We start from the raw sequence: 21,987 nt of genomic DNA on the forward strand, positions 1-21,987 counted from the left end.
ACCAGAGTTCAGGCCCCATGGCTCAAGTGGCAGAGCACTAGCCTTGAGCTGAAGGGCTGAGAGACAGCACCCAGACCCAGAGTTCAGGCCCCATGACAGACAAAAAAAAAAAAAATACACACACACACACACACACACACACACACACACACACACACACACACACACACACACACACGCCCTGGCTCATCAATACTGTTTCTTAGAATTTATACCATAAAAATAATCTTGAAAAAAGCAAACATTTAAGAAAAAAATGTCTAATCCAAAAACAAGTATAAGAAAATTTTAGAATAGCCATGGGATGGAATTTCACAGTCATTAAGTATAAATAATATGGGAAATATTTATGGTAGATTTAAGTAAATATCCGCTTTTGAAAATATGACACAGCAAAAACGAACTTTACAACTTTGGTGCAAGGGGGTGATTGGGGGGACAGGGGGATGCTGGGAAGGGATGTGAAGGGTAAACAAAGGAGGCTGCAATGCTTGATAAGAAATGTACTCATTATCTTGCCCATGTAATTGCAACCCGTCTGTACAGTATGTTCACAAAAAATAAAATAAATAAATAAAAAAGAAAATATGAGACAGATTAGCATACACAACTTCGATTATGAAAACATGCAAAGTGTGGGAAACTTTGCTTTTTGCCAAGGACCATTTAGATATCTATAACATCACTATGGGCCATACAAAATTATCAATGCAGGCAGACAGGTCTCAGGCAGCCAACAAGAAGAATACATCTGTCCATGAATGTTTTCCATTTCTGATAGGAATAATGGAGGCTGAGGCAGTATGATCTCAAGTTTGAAGCCAGTTTGAGTCACACAGAAAGACCCTCTCTCAAAACATACACATACACATGTGTGCGCGCACACACACACACACACACACACTCACACACACACACACACACAAACATTGTTATAGATAGTAGGAAAAACTATTAGAAAAAATAGGCCACATTAAAATAGTTATCTGGTAGCAAAGGCACAATAGTTTTTGTTTATATATATTATCTCTACTCTATATTACACAAAAATATAAAACATATATTTTAGACATAATTTCTATACTCTATACCAGATCATCACACATCAATGTTTTAATCAGTAAGAGATTTAGAATTCATGTTTAGGATATGTAAGTATAATCATAAAGTTTTGCTAATACTAGCATGAATATTTATACAGCACAAAATACCCTTATTAAAGTGCTGCCCTATATGATCTGTGCTTGAATAAATGAAAACAATGATTCCTCAAAAAAGTTTCCTAGAGATACTGTACTGTATAATCAGAAAAAAATGATATCAATAAGAGTTTGGCTCACAATGGAATAGACTCTAAATCCTCAAGTTATTTTCTACTACTAATTAATCACTGCTTTATGAAGGCATCTCTTGAACATGAAGAAGGAAAGATCCTGCGCATCCAGCTTGAGCTGAACCAAGTCAAGTCTGAGGTTGACAGGAAAATTGCTGAGAAGGATGAGGAAATTGACCAGTTGAAGAGAAACCATATCAGAGTGGTAGAAACCATGCAGAGCACACTGGATGCGGAGATCAGAAGCAGAAATGATGCTCTGAGAGTCAAGAAAAAGATGGAAGGAGATCTGAATGAAATGGAAATCCAGCTCAACCATGCCAACCGCTTGGCTGCAGAAAGCTTGAGGAACTACAGAAACACCCAAGGGATCTTAAAGGTAGATGGGTTCACATGAGCCTCTCAGAGGAGTCAGGGACTTTACTTGTCAGCCATTCCCCAAAGTCTCCTCTTAAAAGTTATGCAATTGGATGTACGGTGATATCTAAATTTAAATACACATCGAATATAATAGCTTTCAAAAAATTGTATATAAAACAAACAGAAGCCCAGAGATTAAGCTACAACAGAAAGCCTTTGAACCAGAAAGGCCTGATGTTAAATCTTGTTGCTGCCTGGTTTTTTTTAGGGAAGTCATTTAAACTCTCAGAACCTGTTTGGTTTTTTTTTTTTTTTCTTCTACAAAGTAAGAATGTAACTTCTCACATCAAGGACTACTGTGAGGACCAAATGAAATAATGGATGTCAAGAACTGAGAGAGCATGTGGAAATGCTCTATGATTACTTGATATTAGTGGAGAAATAACCAACTAAAATAAAAATACAACAAAACCGTATGTTTCCTGGTAATTTTCCTCTCACCCTAAGCAAGTCATATCACTACGCTTAGTCTCATTCAATTGATGAGCATATTACTTGCTGCTCCAGGTGGCTAGATATCCTTTTATCCCTTCTTATGGGATGCTCACATTCTCTTCAGAATGCTTAAGACCATTTTTTTAACTTAAAAGGAAACACAGCTGCACCTGGATGATGCTCTCCGGGGCCAGGAGGACCTGAAGGAGCAGCTGGCAATTGTGGAGCGTAGAGCCAACCTGCTGCAGGCTGAGGTGGAGGAGCTGCGGGCCACGCTGGAGCAGACAGAGAGGAGCAGGAAAATTGCAGAACAGGAGCTCCTGGATGCCAGTGAGCGTGTCCAACTCCTCCACACCCAGGTGAGACAAATACTAGTGCACAGGTGATGAGTGTGTTCTCTAAAATATCAACTGAAGTTATCTTTGGGTGATGGGATTATAGATCATTTGGGTGTGTGTTCTATTTCTCTGTTTTAGATTTTCTTCCAAACAAAGGCTTTCTCTTAATTTTAACATAGCGGTTTTTAAAAGAATTATTGTCAGAACAATATGGTAGAATAATCATGAGTAAAAAATACCTGTTAACTCCAAACTCTGAAAATGTTTCATGTGGCATTTATCAGGGTCATTTGAACTTTATCTTGTTTACTGTCTCTGTGTCCTAAAGGGCATTCAGCACCACTGACTTGCCCAGATATTAAATGCAGTAGCAACCCTATGTCACTATGATGCTGAGCATGTCAGAATACCCATAGAGGTCACTTTGCTTCCCTTCAAGACCTACTGGGTTGAAACTCTTAAGAAATATTTTCACAAGACAAATTCAGAGTTCCCCAAAGGAGCAAACCATGATCGACTCACAGAAAATATATTCCTTCTAAGAAATTCCCGGGGCTGGGAAGGTGTCTCAGTGGTAGAGCGCTTGCCTTGCATGCCTGAGGCCCTGGGTTCGATTCCTCAGCACCACATAAACAAAAAGGAAAAAGCCAGAAGTGGTGCTGTGGCTCAAGTGGTAGAGCGCTAGCCTTGAACTAAAGAGCTGAGGGACAACGCCCAGGCCCAGAGTTCAGGCCTCACGACAAGACCCCCCCCCAAAAAAAGAAAGAAATTCCCATGCCAGGCACTAAAAATCTACTCTTTCTTTCCCTACTTTTTTATGGGGGGTGAGGGGGGGGTAAGTAAGAGTACTAGGATCTGAACTCAGGGTGCTGTGCTTACTATTTGCCAGCCAGATGTTCTACCACTTGAACCATTACCACAAATAGACACCTTTTTGTTTAGTTGTCTCCCATTTTTGCCCCAACTACCCTGGACCATAATCTTCCTATTTGTGCTTCCCAAATGGCTGAGAAGGTATGCTCATACCACTGCACCCAACTTTTTGTGTATGTGTGTATGCCAGTCCTGAGGTTTGAACTTGGGGTCTGGGCACTGTTCCTAAGCTTTTCTGCTCAAGGCTAGTGCTCTACCACTCGAGCCACAGCTCTACTTCCCACTTTTTTGGTGGTTACCTGGAGATAAGAGTCTTAGGGGCTTTCCTGCCCAGGCTAACTTTGAACCACAATCCTCATAGCTCAGCCTCTTAAGTAGCATAAACTACCAGGGCCCAGCTGACATGCAGCTTTTTATTGACTGAGATCATATTTCACTAACTTTTTGCCTGAGCTGGCCTCAAACGGCAATATTCATGATCTCTACCTCCTAAGTACATAAGATTAAAAGCATGAGCCTCCATGCCCAGAAAATACATTCTTTTATAACACAATATTCCCAACTTTCAAGGACAGAATACTAATACTGTCTGGTTGAAATATAACTGAAAGAACAAATCATCAATGCCCATAAATATTCTTTTGAGACAGGATTTCATTATAGAGGTAGGTTGACCTTGGGCTTCCCAAGTGCTGAGATTATAAACATATTCTCCCATAACAAGCTAATAAAGGCATTATTATTAATAATAACCTTTAAGTAGTTGTAACCGAAGAGTTTCCATTCACCTTGTCAATTTATGTGTATAATGCATATTGATCAATGTCACCCCTTTCATCATAATACAGTAAAGGCATTCTTAAACTTCAGAGGTCCTTATGCAAAAATCAGTTGGTTATTAAGGCATTGATTGGAGTAGGGGCAAGGAATTTCCAACCTTGTAAATGTTTATTATTTTGCACTGAACAAAGTAAAGATGAGTGAAATGTGGCATCAAGTCCCCTTTGTGGAACCAACAATAAAACATTAATAAAATCCTAAAAAGAGAAACTGCAAATCTTACAAATTTCCACTATTTTAACAGAATACCAGCCTCATCAATACCAAGAAGAAATTAGAAAATGACGTCTCACAGCTCCAGAGTGAGGTGGAAGAAGTCATTCAAGAATCACGCAATGCAGAAGAGAAGGCTAAGAAGGCCATCACTGATGTAAGCAAAATGAGTGTTCGTCATCCCCAAACAACTGTGCCACCCACAATCACCAGGTTCCATTCTTTTCTTGGTTCCTTTGTTTTTTTTAATTGTGAAAATACCTTACAGAGAAGTTACAATTACATGGGCAAGATAATGAGTACATTTCTTGTCAAGCATTGTAGCCTCCTCCTTTGTTTCCCCTTCCCATCGCTTCCCATCCTCCCCCTCACTCCCCATCCCTCCCCCCCCGCTGCCCAGCCAAAGTTGTAAAGTTGGTTTTTTGACATAACGACTTGTGCATCTCATTGTTACAATGGGTCCACCTGTATCCCTATTTAAATGATTTGTTTTTTCCCTTCCCTTCCACAAATTATACCAACATCAAATACAGTGAAAGCAGGGGCTATACCATGGGGGAGGGACATACAAAGCAGCAAAGAAATAATCTTATAAATGTATTAGAAACAATCGCATGAAAGAAAAAACATTTGAATACTTATCTTGGGGTTCATTTCACCTAACATCAACTTATCTGACCTTTTCTGCTTGACTCAGACATATACTAGTTATTGCAAATAAGGGAAACCATGGGACCTATGTTTCTTTGAGCCTAGCTTACTTCACTTAATATAATTTTTTCCAAGTCTTTCCATTTCCTAACAAATGGGACAATGTCATTCTTTCTGATGGAGGCATAGAATTCCATTGTGTACATATACCACGTTTTCTTGATCCATTCATCTACTGAGAGGCATCTGGGTTGCTTCCATATCTTAGCTATGGTAAATAATGCTGTGATAAACATAGTTGTGCTGGTAGCTTTAGTATGGTCTTGTTTGTGATCATTAGGGTAAATGCCCAAAAGTGGGATTGCTGGGTCATGGGGGAGCTCTATGTGGAGTCTTTTGAGGAACCTCCATACTACTTTCCAAAGTGGTTGAACAAGTTTACACTCCCACCAACAATGCAGTAAGGTTCCCTTCTGTCCACATCCCCTCCAGCATCTGTTGTTATTAGACTTCTTAATTATAGCCATTCTAACTTGGGTGAGGTGGTATCTCAATGTTGTTTTGATTTGTATTTCTTTATGGCTAGGGAGGTTGAGCATTTCTTCATGTGTCTATTGGCCATCCTTCTTTCCTCTTCAAAGAGGTTTCTCTTTAAGTCTTTAGCCCACTTACTTATTGGGCAGTTGTTTCTTTGAGGATTTGTTGTTGGGGAATTTAATTTTTTTGAATTCCAGGTATATTTTAGATATGAGACCCCTGTCCGTTGTATGGCTAGTGAAGATCTTCTCCCAATCCGTGGGCTTTCTATTGATCTTGCTAGCAGAAGCTCTGCAATTTCATGCAATCCCATTTGTCCAACCTTTCTTTGATTTGTTGTGTTTCTGGGTCTCTATTAAGAAAATTTTGGCCTGTGCCAAGGAAACCTAGGATTTCTCCTATTCCATCCTGTAATGTTTTCAGAGTGTCTGTTTTGACTCTGAGGTCTTTGATCCATTTGGAGTTGATTCGGTTCCTTTGCTTTTCAGGCAGCTATGATGGCCGAGGAGCTGAAGAAGGAGCAGGACACCAGCGCCCACCTGGAGCGGATGAAGAAGAACCTGGAACAGACAGTGAAGGACCTGCAGCACCGTCTGGATGAGGCTGAGCAGCTGGCTCTGAAGGGTGGCAAGAAGCAGATCCAGAAACTGGAGGCCAGAGTGGGTGTCTCAGTCTCTGAATCTGGAAAGGAAAAGGGCATTCCTTCTACCCCTTCTTTCTTCCTATATACATGCCTCCCTCTCCTGAGATCAGGAACACCCAAATGATGCCTTGAGTAGCTCCTAGGCTAATTAATGTCTCCCGCTGCCTATGTATCTTTCTTGGTTTCAGGTACGTGAACTTGAAGGAGAGGTTGAAAATGAACAGAAGCGTAATGCTGAAGCAGTGAAAGGGTTACGGAAACATGAGAGAAGGGTGAAGGAGCTTACCTACCAGGTAAGGGAAATCTCTTTCTAGAACATCCAGACTTCCTGCCCAGAGGAAAAGTGAGACTCTGCTAACTATGTGGCGGCACTGATAAATAAATACTAGCACTGTATGCATGGGGGTAAAAGACACAGTTGCTTAACACAGGCATATGCCACTCTGGGAAGACCAAGGAGGCCTTTAGAAAACAACATGGGACCGAGATTATTACTCAGTGGCAGAGCCTAGCATGACCAAGGCTTTAAATGACATCCCCAGTAGTACAAAAGAATGAAAGAGAAAAAAGGGGCAGGAGGAAAGATAAGGAAAGGGGGAAGGGAAGAAAGAAGAAGTAAAATGGCCTAAGATAAAAGAATGTAGGTATTAAAGACAATCTAGGTGTTCTAATGGTCTCTCTTGCTTTTTAAATTTGAATGAATTACTTTGTGCACTGAACTTCTAGTTCTTTTCCTATAAAATAGAAATAACAGCATCTACTTCCCAGGTCAGGGAGGTAGTATTAAAGAAAATGTGTATGATTCTTGAATACAGTGCCTAAATACAATACATACTTAACAAGAATGTCTACTGTTAATAACTGTGAAGGATAGCCACAAAGTGATCAGGCTTACCTTAGATCTACCTGCCAGCATACCAAGTGATTTATTTTTACCACTAGAACTAGATAGATTTCTTTGAGTTGAATACACGTCATTTTTTCAAACTTTCAGACTGAAGAAGATCGCAAGAATGTTCTCAGGCTGCAGGACTTGGTGGATAAATTACAGGCGAAGGTGAAATCATACAAGAGACAAGCTGAGGAAGCGGTAAGTATCTTTTAGCCATTAAGGAAATAAGAAAATTTCTTTTGAAGAAGAAAGTGTGTTTAGAGGTAGCAAACCAATATTTAATATGTCCCCAAAGTTATAGTTTGACTTTGAGATGCCCAAAGAGGGTTCCTGATCATGTCTTCATTTCTACCCAGGACACATATAAACAGTCATGCGGACTTGAAAAGAAGCTGTCTCCTCCACTTAAAAAACCTTTTTTTTTTTTTGTTCTTTCAAGTCAAAATTGTCACTAAAGTTATAAATCTGCAGACTTGGAAGTCAGCTACAGAAACAGAACATGAAAAGGAAATATCTGACTGAAGAAAGGACATAATCTTATCTAGTGACAAATGGCAGTGAGAACCACAAAGTCTAATACTCACTATTTTATCTTTATTTTCAGGAGGAACAATCCAATGTTAACCTAGCTAAATTCCGCAAGCTCCAACATGAACTAGAGGAGGCTGAGGAGCGAGCTGATATTGCTGAATCCCAAGTCAACAAACTTCGAGTGAAAAGCCGGGAGGTTCACACAAAAATCAGCGCAGAGTAAACACACCTACCTGAGGATCCCAAGTGGCTGAAGACTTGCACAAAATGTGCTATGTTTGGCCACTTGCTTTATCCTATTTATTTTTCTCTTACTGTTGAATAAAAATTACAGTAATTTTATGAATTAAACCAGACTACTTTGGTTCACTTGCAAAATTGTTAACTCTTAAATATAGTTCTCCCCTTGCTATTATTTTTTAATGCTACAATGGCTTGGTAGAAAGTTCAATGTTGTAAACTTTCTCTTCTACCCAGCAGTCCCTTACCTACCCTACCTCCTCCCCCATACACACACAGATACCTTTTTCAGAACTTGCTTGTGTTAAATCTCTCTAGACTGTTACATTCTGCTGTAACAATGATAAAAGCCCTGAAAGTGACTTCCCACATGGTCATTTATTCACTCTACCTTCTAGCATCTATCCCAACCTTTCAACCCCTATCAACCTCAACCCTTTACAGTAAATTGTCCAATCTATAACAGGTTTAAAACAAAGGGGGAGACTTCAAAAATCCCTGCCAAATAAAAGTCAAGATCAAAGAGGAAATCACAACATAATCATAAAAATGACCCAAAAAATCACTGAGAAATCTTCGTGGCAGCTTATGTGAAGATTTCTAAAATACAACACCAAAGCACAAGCCATAAAAGTTGTAAAGAGTGCATCAAAATTTAAAATGTCTCCTCTTTGAAAACCACTGTAAAAAAGAATGAAAAGACAAGCCACACACAAAGGGTTTTACAGTTTATGTTTCTCATAAAAGACTTATCAAAAGCAAATCAGGCTCAGTGGTGGCAAGGTACCATGTGTTTTGTTTCCAGTACTGCTGGGGGAAAAAGTAGAACGATTATAACTAACTTAAAAATCCATTAAGAATAAAGCAAGCAACCAATATTACACTAATGAAAATATACAGAATTTCAAACAAGTACCAAATACTGATCCACATCACTAGTCATTAGGAAAGTAACAAAACATAATAAGATACCAGCCCAGAGCTACTGGACTGGAGGTGTGGCTCTGAGTTCAACCTCAATACTGCTAAAAAAATTAAAAAATAATAAAAGACCAAGTAACCAATGTAAGGTGAGCATAAATGAATTGTAATGTAGCCATACAATTAATTCTACAGTAAAATAAAAAGAAATAAATTATTAAAACACAAAAAAGAATCTGAAGACACTTGCTGACTACAGCATGATAATTATAGCTAATGACAATATATTACATTCTTTAAAATCTGAGAATAGATGTTAAGAGTTCTCACTACAAAATAATTACATTTAAACACTCCTCTACATATGTGTGGGTATAAAATGTGTACATTTATCCATGTTTTTTGGTCAGTCATGGGGCCTGTCATGGGTGCTGTCCCTGAGCTCTTTGCTCAAAACTAGTGCTCTACCACTTTGAGCCACAGGGCCACTTCCAATTTTCTGATGATTATTTGGAGATCAGAGTCTCACTGGGACTTTTCTGCCCAGATGAGCTTTAAACAGTAATCCTCAGATTTCAGCCTCCTGAGCACCTAGGATTACAGGTGTGAGCCACCAGCACCAGGCTAATCTATCGATTTTTAAAGAAGTTTTTATACAAGGCTGGAAGTGTGGCTCATCATTAAAGTGCCTGCCTAGCAAGTATCAAGCCCTGAATTCAAACTCCAGTAGCATCAAAATATTAAACTAAAATTTTTCTTCAGCCTGATTATATTTTCCACTTGGGGATCATTTTTAGAGGTTCGTATTTTTAAGGTAAATGAAAATAAGTTGCCTCTTAAGCTTCCCTATCCATTTTTCATCAAAGAAATGGACAAAGCTGACCACCGAAGGTGAAGAGGAGAGGGTCACTGGTGGATGAGGCCATTAGCACAGCTGCTAAAAGCTGTCACCTTTCATCCCAGCTTTTGGTAGGGATTAACATTCCAGGGCTAACACCCAGCAGCTGTTGGTGAGCACACGTAAAAATTCTGCCTCCTGGCTGTAGCAGAGGTTTGGACACATGTTCCACGTATCAGTGTCCCCAGGCAACTTTACTGGAGACTTACTCGGTCACATTTTCCTAAGCGGGAAGCTGAGGAATCAGCAGTGGGCAGATCCTTAAGCCGTACTTAAGGATGGAATTTACCAACTTGATGAGCCCTCCACGCTCTAAGGGTCATCAAAGATGCAGCTTCCGGAGGCTGCAAGGGGAAAAAAAGAGCGCTTCTCCGTGATGAAGGAGAAAAACGTCCCATCTTGGGGAAGGCGCCCAAAGCAGGGCTTTTCTTAGATTCCACTAGCCTGACCTTCACATGACTGGACTATTTTCTTAGCTCGTAAAAGAAATTCTATTCTGCTGGAAAAACGAACAAGGAACAGCATGAGAGCTAAAACATGAAAAGGTTCTGTTAAAAGCATCCATCCGCATGTTTTCTTGTGTTTTGCTGCTGGTGATGGTTTTGTTTTGTGCCAGTAATAGAGCAAGTGAGAGAGAGAGAGAGAGATGGGGGAGGGAGGGATGGAGAGAGAGAGAGAGAGAGAGAGAGAGAGAACTCAGGGTCTGTACACTGTCCTTCAACTTTTTCACTTACAGCTAAGCTAGTGTTCTACTTCTTGAGCTATAACTCCACTTTTAGATACCCAAATGGGTAATAACTCTCCCTGCAGGGAGGAAAGACCATTCAGCTCCTTCCGGTGTAGTTTAATTAGTAATAGACTAAGAAAAATGGTTTCTGTGTATGTTTGTACTTGTTTACACTTCTAATATTAATATAGCAAATATTTTTTTAAACAAAGGAACAGAAAATATCTTGTTAAAAGTAAAACCTAGCCAGCATCAAGGCAAAACAGATACATACATACATACATACATACATACATACATACATACATACATACATACATACATACATACTACATACATAGATACAGAGATAGACAGACAGACAGACACACACACAGACAGACAGACAGACAGACAGATAGATAGATAGATAGATAGATAGATAGATAGATAGATAGATAGATAGATAGATAGATAGATAGATAGATAGATAGATAGATAGATAGACGCATAGATGAGGTAGGTAGTACTCAGTAGCAGAATCATCTTTTCCACATCGGATGCAGATTTTAGTACCCACACCCAGTACATGTGTGTGTGTGTATCTACATAAGTGTTATTATAATGTGACATAGCACATGTGTACACGTTATTATAACATGCTTGTGCATGCACTGAAGAACTTCAGATGGGCCTTGGCAAGCTGAGAATTATCTCAGAGTTTTGCAGAAGCTTGAGTGTAGGCCCAGCCCTCGGGAGACTGAGGCAGGAAAATGACATGAGTCTGGGCATGCGAGACCAGCCCCGGCAGTATGGCAGCCCTCCATTTCAAGGAATAAATGAATGGTGAATGAATGGATGAATGATCCAGTATGTTCCTTCTGACTCAGGCGGGTTGTCACACACCCGGCCTTCACACTCACTTGCCAGGTGGTTTCACCCACTTTCTACCACAACACACTCCTTCACGCAGTTATTCTATAGAAATACACAGCACAAACAGCAAAAATAGAGCCCCGGTATCTCGGAAACTCTCACTTGTATGCTTACTTACCCAGCACGGCCTCCACACAGGTCCCCGCCATAGCCGAAGCTGAGCACCAGGTCTGCCTTCCTGTTCTCTGCCTCCCACTCCCAGAAGTTCTGCCCTTCACCTTTGGAAGCTTGAGCCATGGTTTCTCTCCTGGAACACTTAGAATCTTACTCAAGCTCCACATGGTCTTTTTCTCTTTTTTAATAATATACATTTATTATCCTTAAGGGTTGTACAAAGTATTTACCATTCAACAAAGCAGTTTATGAATGCAATGCATCCTGATCAATGTCACCCCTTTGGTCATCACCATCACTTCCAACCCTACCTCCTACTTCTGTTTTCTTAATTTTGTAGGATATGCATGGGATTTTGTGACTACAGTCTTCCTCTCCTCTTCCTCTCTTCATTGTCTCACATCCATCTTTTTGATCAGTACTATAACCAACATCCCTCCTTACAGCTAGATCATAAGAAGTTTGAGAAAACACATTTTTGATTATAGCGCCTGGAACAATGGTTTAAAACATTAGTTGAATGAAAAGTGGATATTCAATAACCTTTTTATGGGGGCAGGGGGGGGGGTCGGTCATGGGGCTTGAACCATGGGCCTGAACACTGTCCGGGTACTCAAGGCGAGCACTCTGCAACTTGAGCTACTGTGCCACTTCCGGTCTTCTGGTGGTTAATTGTACATAAGAGTCTCACCGACTTTCCTGCCCAGGCTGGCTTTGAACCACAATCCTCAGATCTCAGCCTCCTTAGTAGCTAGGATTAGAGGTGTGAGCTATTTGTGCCCTGCTACAATTATATTGTTTAACAAAATGAAGCAATATTGAGCAGAACAAAGCAGGTCAACCCGATATGACCTATCTCACATGAAGACTTCTTATAAGCTGCACACACACAGAGCGGATCTCCTGGAAGTAGAACCGGAGCCTGAGGAGGAATTAGGGATGGGTGTTGGGGAGCCTTTGACTGATGGGTAAAAAAATAAATCAATCAATCACAATAGGATAAATACGTTGTGGTGCTTTATAGCACCGTAGGATGGCTCTAGTCACCTATAAGATATTATATTATATACTTGGAAACAGCTGGAATATGCTTTTGAATGTTCTTCATGAAGGAATAACAAATGCATGTGGTGATGGCTATGGTAACTGCCCTAATTTGATCACTATCCAACATAAATCTGTAGCACAATTGAAGTTACTACATTATCATATAGACATCAATGATAGAATCACAAATGTTAACTGTGACCAGCAAAGGATATAGCTTCTTTTTTTAAAGATACATCATTTATAACCCAATGGTAATTAAAAGCGATTTGTTATATTTTTCTTTATTCCAATAAGGTTTAAGTATAGCTAAGAAACAAAGCAAGTGGCAGTAGACCTTTACTCTCTCTAAAGGCATTGGCTACAAGTATAAAGCCAGGCAGAAAAGTCTGTAGTTTACCGGAAAGACATGGCAGAATTTCTTCTCTGAACAGACTGTTCCCAGGCTGCCTGTATAATCCTTCTATGCTGTTTACAGAGAAGGATTCCTGATTCATTTGTAATTCTGATTGGTGTGTATAACTCTGAGACTATAAGTACCTAAAAGAATCTTGCAAAGCCAGAAGCAGCTGTCCTGTAGTGAAAAGGCAAACTGGACTTGGAGTAAAAACATGTTTGATTTCTCATTTTGTCAGCCGCTTGCTGTATGTATGACTGATCACCTAAACTCACCAATGCCCTACCTGTAAAACTGTGATAATTCTATCTCCTCACTGACATTTAATAAGAATCGATTTAAATAGTGGTCTTGATAGCTCCTTATCAAGTTTTCCTTTGCGAAGTTTCAGTATGCAAATGCCAGCAGTGAAGGTTATGTATTACATTTGAAAGCTCTGGTCTTTGCTGTCTTGTGTTTCAGCAGAATAAGGAAGTGTCAGTTTTTCTCTTTAGCATAAATTAGGTGATCTGTCCAGAACCTCACATTCTAATGAGTTTCCCTCAAGGTAGAAATTAGACTAGATAATATGTAGAACTTCCTTTAGGTCTAGAATCTAATATTCTCATTCAAATCAGATATGAATTAGTTTCCTTTATTATTATACCTGTCCTCTAACTTTCACCCAGAAACTTCTGTCACGGATAGTGAACTCACTACTGCTTTTTCAAATTGTATTGGTTACATAAGCTGTTAGACAGCTTGAGTTGTGGGGAGTAAGGCATGATCCACTATCAGCACGATTAATTGCCCTTTCTTCTCAAGTCACCTTCTGAGGGATGACCTTGACCATACTTCTTCTGTGTTTGGCTTTGCTTCCATGGCCCCCTCACTACGCCATTCAGATTGACATCTCCTTTGAATGCATCATGACTGGTGGCAAGACTCTCTCCTCGGAAAATCAGGAAATATTTTTCCTCCTCCTTAACACTCCCTCATTCCTTAATCCCCTGCGATCAGAGCTGCCACCCCCATCATCCTGCTGACATTACTGTCAGGTCACCTCCCTGACCCATCCAGTGCTCTATTCTTGATCATCTTTCTTCAGCTTCTCTGCAGTGCTTTTACAAATACTCTCCCTTGAACATGTCACCTCCCTCGACTTCTTTTGACACTCATAAGAAAGTGGTCTTTGCTTTAGAGTTGAAGAAATAGTTTTGTAAGAAGACTGGAGAAAATCTTTGTTCACAGAATTTCTCTCAGGTTTGAGAGCGAGGAAGTGAATGTGTGATAAGAGAGCTGTCGATGACAATGGATAGTTGTAAAATAAAGATGAGACAACACATACACACACACATACACACACACACACACACACACACACACACACACACACACACAAAACTTGAGGTGGATATGTTGATTGCTTTCATTGTGGCAGTTGTGTAGTGGATATGTCTATAGGTCCAAACTCATCCGATTGTATATGTTAAGTATGTGCAGGATTTGTATGTAGATGATACATTAATATAACTGTTTATAAAAAGAAACAAAGACAAAAAGTAACTAAAATCCCTTTCCTCTACAAAGGCACATGTGGAGGGTTTATATATGTATTAGATACATTTTTATACCATATTTCTTTTGATATATAAAATATGTATTCATATAGGTGGTTATAAAACTTGCTTCTTAGAATATAAGTGATCTGTTCTACTAGAAGACTTTCTTGTTGCTGAGTAATCAAATGGGTAGGACTGAAGATCTTTAGTAGAGATGAATGGCTCCACAACATAGAGGAGGAACTGAGTGTCACTAACAGTGAGAGATACCTCAGGGGAAGAAAGGAAGTGACCACCAACGTCCATATGAAGGAACCTCAGAAATGTCGAACAGTCATGTCTGATCGAAACTGTATAATGTACTCTAAGATAGGTTACAGAATCTTCTTCTATGTTTCCCCTACAAAATCCTCAGTAAAGTCTCTGTCAGTTAGGATATTTTCAGTGTTTATGGACAATTTGCCAAAGTTGGTATCTGCAGAAATGGAAATGTCCAGTTTGAGTGGACTAGATAAACAGACTACATGCTGACACAGCCACATGTAGATGGCATAGACCATATCATTTTTGGTACCCATACCATCCTCGAGAGTGAAGCAGAAACAGAATGAAGAGTTCTGATTTTGCCGTTGAGGTAAAGGCTTTAGAGTTGCGGGGAGATGTGAAGCAATTTATTAGAATGAGTAAATGGCACAAGAAAGATGTTGTCTTGGTCTGTTTTCTGTTACTGTAACATAATGCTTGGGGCTAGAAATTTTATAGAGACTTCCTTAGCTCATTGCTGCAGTGTCTGGTAAGGTCCCTCTGTCTCTGCCACAACACAGTAGATAGCATGGTAGCAGGAACATATTTAAGAGGCAAGCAGAAATGTGCTGAAGGGATCACATGACAAGAGATAGAACAAGGAATCAAAGAGGAGGCAGATCTATTAATTTATAACAATCTGCTCTCTCAGGAACTAATTCACTCCTACGAGAAAATAGTCCACTCTGAGATATCAGCATTGCTTCCTTCACAGGTATGATCATGATTTACTTAATACTAGACCCCATTTCTTTTCTTTTTCTTCCTTTATTTTTTTAACAGAAGTCCTGGGGCTTGAACTTAGGGTCTTGTGTTTACTTGGTTTGCCCACTTGGCTGGCAATCTACCACTTGAGCTATGTCTCTAGTCTGGCTTTTTGCTGTTTTTTTGTTTGTTTTTATCAGTCATGGGGCTTGAACTCTGGGCTTGAGCTCTTCAGCTCAAGGCTAGCATTCTACCACTTGAGCCACAGTGCCACTTCTAGGTTTCTGGTGGTTTATTGGAGATAAGAGTTTCATGGACCTTCCTGCCTGGGGTGGCTTTGAACTCTGATCCTCAGATCTCAGTCTCCTGAGTAGCTAGGATTATAGGAATGAGCCAAAGACACCTAGTTTTTGCTGGTTATTTTTTTTTTGGGGGGGGGTCCAGCTGTGGGGCCTAAACTCTGGGCCTGGGCGCTGTCCCTCAGCTCTTCAGCTCAAGGCTAGCGCTCTACCTCTTGAGCCACAGCACCACTTCTGGCTTTTTTCTTTTTGCTTATTTGGTGCTGAGGAATCGAACCCAGGGCCGCAAGCATGCAAGGCAAGCACTCTACCTCTGAGCCACCTTCCCAGCCCTTTGCTGGTTATTTTTAAAGATGGAGTCTTGTGGATTTTTCTGCCTGGGTTGGTTTCAAACTATGATTCTCTAGGTCTCAGCTTTCTGAGTAGGTAGGATTACAGACACTGCCACCAGTTCTCTGCTCCAGCTTTTGTGTGTGTGTGTGTGTGTGTGTGTGTGTGTGTGTGTGTATAGTGTGCCAAATTTTTGTGCAATCTAAAATCACACTATGATTCCCGTCTTTCCATCTTCCAAATAGATAGGATTACAGGCATGAAGCCTCGTGTCCAGCCATTGTTCCCATCTCTTTAAGGACCCTTTAATGCTGTTACGTTGGTGATCAAGCCTTCAAACCATAGCAGATGTGGATCTACTTGAGTCTTCTGAGTCCAACAAGAATCTTTTCTTTCTTACTCTAGTGTTTACAGAAAGAGCTTTATTTGTGTTTATTTTTCTTCTGTTTTTCTGTTTTCATTGCTTCTTCCCAGGTCCTCAACATGCAGATTTTTTCCATGAAAGTTAAATTTTTAACAATGGCTTTAACGATCACATTTATGTGACTGACACTCCTGAACACAGAGACCCACATCCTTAATCTTGAGTTCTCCTTTAAACCTTGAATCCTTATATCTACCTGCCAACTAGACATCTCCACTATCTCCACTCGATATGTCTCAAAACTCAGCTTGTTTTCTCCCTGTGGTGATGCTGGGTGATACTGTAGTCCAGGATTCCTATATTGAAATGAATACTAAATAAAAGGCAAAGGTCTTTTATTGTACCTTTCACATCCAATCAGGCAGTTATGAAAGTCCTATGGGTCCTACCTTTGTGGTATCCCTCTAGCTTACTCTTTCCTTCATTTTCATCCTAGTTAATCAAGGCCCTCTCCATCTTATAGCATGATTTTGTATTCAGTACAAGTTAACATATACTGAGTGAATTTTAACATACTGACGGATGAGGCCTTGAGAAATAAACATAGTGCTCACAGAAATCTTAAATTATCCCTTGAACATATGTTCACTGCCAGGGTCCTTTTTTCAAAACGTTCTTTCTTGCTGTGCTTAAATGGAACACTGGCAGAAAAGCTATGATCCCACTCAAATATTTTACAGATGAGCCACTATGGCACAACTATTATAAAAGCTACTCTCTGGTACTCTGGAGAATTTTAACACAGATCTGAATTTCTAGGAGTATCTAAGGGTAAATTCAGACCATTTTATCACCAACATCAGAGCCTGTATAATCACCTCAGCAACTCTTATACCAAGCCTTTAAAATACTTACTAAAAGCTGAGTGCCAGTGGCTCATGCCTATAATCCTAGTTACTCAGGAGGCTGAGATCTCAGGATCGCAGCTTGAAGCCAGCCCAGGTAGAAAAGTCCCCATGAGATTCTTATCTCCAAGTAACCACTCAAAAGCTACAAATTGTGCTGTGTTTCAAAATGGTAAAGCACTAGCCTTGAGCATAAGAGCTCAAGGACAGCAGCCAGGCCCTGAGTTCAAGACCTACCACTGACAAAAAAAAAATCTGATACCTTTCCTGCTCACAAATCTTAAAAGGTTCCCCTATGGGCCGGGCGCTGGTGGCTCACGCCTGTAATCCTAGCTACTCAGGAGGCTGAGATCTGAGGATCGCGGTTCAAAGCCAGCCCGGGCAGGAGAGACCGTGAGACTCCTATCTCCAATAAACCACCAGAAAACCGGAAGTGGCGCTGTAGCTCAAGTGGTAGAGCGCTCGCCTTGAGCTGAAGAGCTGAGGGACAGCGCCCAGACCCAGAGTTCAAGCCCCACAGCCGACAAAAAAAAAAAAAAAAAAAAAAGGTTCCCCTATGGCCTCAAAACAATGCTCTCGCATTTTGATCAGCTTTGGAAATGCATCACAAAATATCAAGCCTAACCTCCTCCTACCCACCTCACTTCCATCGAGTTGGGGATATAGCTTAGTAGTAGAATGCTTACTCAGTATGCATAAGGTCCTGGGTTCAATCCCAGCAGTGAAAAAGGGAAGAAGAAAGCTTTGTTCCTTTAAAAGAAGATGGAAGACATAAGAAAATATTACGTTAGAATCAGATACCCTGGACTTCTGCTATTTGTGAGGTCTTTTGGACAATCACTTAGTTCTCTTATGCCTCAGTTTCTCTAATTAGACAATAAGAATACCAACAATACAAATGTATAATGCCTTCATATTTATTAAACATAATAAAATGCACAAAACTTTATGTTAGCTGGAATAAGAGATTATTGTGCATCTACACATTCACAAGTCGGCTCCAGATCTCTTTCCTTCTCCACAGCAGTATAATTATCAATAATTTAATAGGTTTATAGATACAACACACTTCATGGCTTTCAGATCCCTTGCATACATACATCCCTTGCATAATCCACTCTTCCTCCCACTCATTTTGGCTTAATCTTGAAAGAATGTCATATACTATTCTTTGGGGGGGGGAGGAGGGGGTCCAGTCGTAGGGCCTGAACTCTGGGCCTGGGCGCTGTCCTTCAGCTCTTCAGCTCAAGGCTAGTACTCTACCACTTGAGCTACAGTGCCACTTCCGGCTTTTTTCTTTTTGCATATGTAGTGCTGAGGAATGGAACCCAGGGCCTCATCATGCAAGGTAAGCGTTCTACCACTGAGCCACCTTCCCAGCCCCCCTCATATACTATTCTTATCAATGTACTGCCTTCCCTATTTTACATCCCTGTCCCTATTTACACCACAGATCTCTGCACCAGTACACTCAAAAATTATGTGCTTCCGGGGCTGGGAAGGTGGCTCAGTGGTAGAGAGCTTGCCTTGCATGCCTGAGGCCCTGGGTTCAATTCCTCAGCACCACATAAGCAAAAAGAAAAAGGCCAGAAGTGGCACTGTGGCTCAAGTGGTAGAGCGCTAACCTTGAGCTGAAGAGCTGAGGGACAGCGCCCAGGCCCAGAGTTCAGGCCCCACGAAGGGACCCCCCCCACACACAAAAAAAAAATTATGTGCTTCCAAGATAGTTTAGAGTGATAGGTTCTAAACCCAGAGAGGATTTGAATCCCATGTTTGCTGCTCACTAGTATGACCTTGAGATTAGGAAGCAGTTCCTTGAACTTTCAGGAACTTATCTGTAAAATGGGAATGAGCAAATAAGGATATAGCCTGATGTGTGGTAAATTCTTAATAATCCTTAAATAATACAATCAAAGACAACTAGGAATCTGATCTCATTTCTTTTAACCTTTCTACTTCAGGCATCTTTCAGCCCAGATTCCCCCATCAATTATTTTTTATTTGTTTGTTTCCAGGATATTTGCTAAGCACACACTACATTCAAAACCCTGTTCCTTGAATAAACATATGTATTACATACATGTGTGACTGTTCCTTTCTTCTAGTCCAAAATTTTTGCATGAGTTGTATCCTTGAGCTTCCTTCTCTTGTTTTATAGAACAGAATAAATATGAGGGTGTTCCAATATCAAATCATCTTGAGAATATCCAAGTCCCCAAAAATGTTATTCAGGAATGAAAGTGTATCTACCTGGTAGAGTGTTTGGCTAGCACAGACAGGCTCTGAGTTCCATCTCCAGCACAAAGAGAAAGGGTATTCATATTTTAACAAAAGACTTCTTAGATCCCTTAATGTAGTAATATTTAGGACACAATAACAGGAGACAAGGTAAAATACCTGCCTTTCAAGATTTTACAAGGGATGAAGGTCAAGAAAACAGAATTATGAGACAGCTTGCCACTTTTTTCAGATTATTTAACTGTGGAAACATTTATTGCAATTACTCTAAGAATCTGCATTCTATCAAACCTACTCTGTAAAAGCTTTTGTGGAAGTCCTATTTCTATCTTTTCCTCTACTAATGTAGCTTCGCCCATAGCCCATCCTTTGACAGTGGTCTACTGGAAGGCTTAAAGGAGAATCTTTGATTCAATAAACATCTGTCAGTTAAAACATATCAGATTGCCTCAGACCATATTGCTGTAAATGGCTCTAATTACTACTTGTATGGCTGTTCTTATATTTTAAAAAAAAAAAACACTTAGGTTTTAATGTATTGCTTAATTCCCATGAGAATTCATGGGGCTCATCACAAACAACACATGTTTTTATTAGAATCCTCAAGAACTTCATCCAGAACATACTTGTTTTTACATTAACTTTGCCATCTGTTTCTCAATATATTGTGTAATTTTTAAAGTCACATCAGGCTAGTAGAGGCAAGTGGATGGCCCACAGGAAGTAATTATTCTTCAGAAGCTAGCCATGAAGACCACCACATACCAAGGCGTGGCAAATGAGGGATGCTTGCTATCCAGGCTATTGATAGGTCTTTGCTTAACAAATCAGCTAGTGAAGGGCTCTACCCTTCACTGACCTTCTTAGCACACTCTGCCCCAGTTCCACTCAGCCCCTAGAACTCTCTAAGTCTCAAAGATCTGTGTCCAACATCAAAATCCCTACGCAGCTGACTTGGCATTATGCAGCCTCCGCTGGTCATTTATCCAAGTAATTTAACAAGAGTGAGAGATCAGGACTACGACGCATTTACATCTAATGAGTAAATGGTGATCCCCCAAATACAGCCAAGTTAGAGTGCTGGGTTAGCAGATTTGGAAGTATAAAGAGAGCTGGGGGCCACACTCCTGAAATTGCTCTACTACAGCATCTACAGGTAAGTGCTCACAAGTTTCCTTTTTTTTTCCCTCTGTGTACTGACAAGTCATCAGATTGGGTTATCAGTTAAGAAAAGACAGCAACTCAGTGGCCTTTCTCAGAGCCGCTTAAATGTAAGATCCAATATTAAGGACAATGTGGGCAATCAGGTGGCAAAACAAAATACCTGCCTTTCAAGAAGATTCTTTTCAAGGGATGAAAAGTCAAGAATATAAGCAAATATTAGCCCAAAGGAATTCAATGGTAGAATAAAACTAAATAATATTTGTAGTTCCCTCTCTTATTTTCTAGAGGGATGTCATTTCATTCAATTAGCAAATTAGCATGTTAACTTATAGTGACTCCTGTATGGCTGTCTTGAACTATTGCTTAAAAGTTTGGTGATGGCTGAAATCTCTGACTACCTAATGCCTAAAAGTCTGGTTGCTAATGATGGACCTTCATGATGGCCTTGCATGGTGTGACTTCTGGGTCATGTCTGACAGTGTAATAAACAGCAGTTATCAGAGACTTGGAACGTTTGATTTCAGAACACCATTTCCATTGGAAAACTTTCTATCATCGACTCATAGGGCTAAAAGGAATTTTAGAGACTTTTCTGGTCTATCTGTCTTATTTTATAAGACAAAATTAAACTCCAAAGAAATGACAATGCCGATATAACAGAACTGGTAATAGGAATCTGCAACTTTAGCTTCAACTCTTACTTCTCTTGAACTAAAAATTCTAAGTGGACGTTAATACATTAATTTTTCATGTATTTTATTATTGTTGTTGTTATTAAGAAATTGTGCAAAGTGGTTACAATTCTATAAGTCAGGTTATAAGTACGATGCGTTCTTGGTCAATGCCACCCCTTCTGTAGTTTTTCCCATTCTCCTCTTCCTGTCCTTACTCTCAAGTTATATAAATACATTAATTTTCTTCTGAGAAACTTATGTAAATTTCAGAATATAATTAGAATTTGTAGACTGATAGAGAAGAAAGCAATCAGAATCATAAAACAAATCATAAAACATGGTTTTCTGTGGCATGTTCCCAGGCTCTGAAGAAGTATTATAGGAAATAAATAGGAAGTTTGTTTAATTTTGGCATTAACAATTTTTCAGATATGTATAACTTCTTCAGATAGTAACATAGTTTAGAAGCTCCTGGAGTTAATGAAGTTATTTAGTCTTA

General features: G+C 39.9%; 1 protein-coding gene across 1 annotated transcript in view; it reads left to right on the forward strand.

Moving 5' to 3' along the window:
• LOC138830573 (myosin-8) overlaps window positions 1–8,057 on the forward strand; it is a 32,962-nt gene extending 24,905 nt beyond the window's left edge. The window contains exons 33-39 of the mRNA XM_070026963.1: window positions 1,404–1,712; window positions 2,344–2,547; window positions 4,484–4,609; window positions 6,129–6,299; window positions 6,472–6,576; window positions 7,278–7,373; window positions 7,780–8,057. Coding sequence (XP_069883064.1) covers window positions 1,404–1,712; window positions 2,344–2,547; window positions 4,484–4,609; window positions 6,129–6,299; window positions 6,472–6,576; window positions 7,278–7,373; window positions 7,780–7,929 — 1,161 coding nt within the window. The 3' untranslated portion in view covers window positions 7,930–8,057. The remainder of the gene's footprint in view (window positions 1–1,403; window positions 1,713–2,343; window positions 2,548–4,483; window positions 4,610–6,128; window positions 6,300–6,471; window positions 6,577–7,277; window positions 7,374–7,779) is intronic.
• Window positions 8,058–21,987: the final 13,930 nt, after the last annotated feature.

The sequence above is a fragment of the Dipodomys merriami genome, unplaced genomic scaffold (assembly GCF_024711535.1).
Source record: "Dipodomys merriami isolate MVZ:Mamm:240054 unplaced genomic scaffold, mDipMer1.0.p SCAF_19, whole genome shotgun sequence".
NCBI classification, from domain to species: domain Eukaryota; kingdom Metazoa; phylum Chordata; class Mammalia; order Rodentia; family Heteromyidae; genus Dipodomys; species Dipodomys merriami.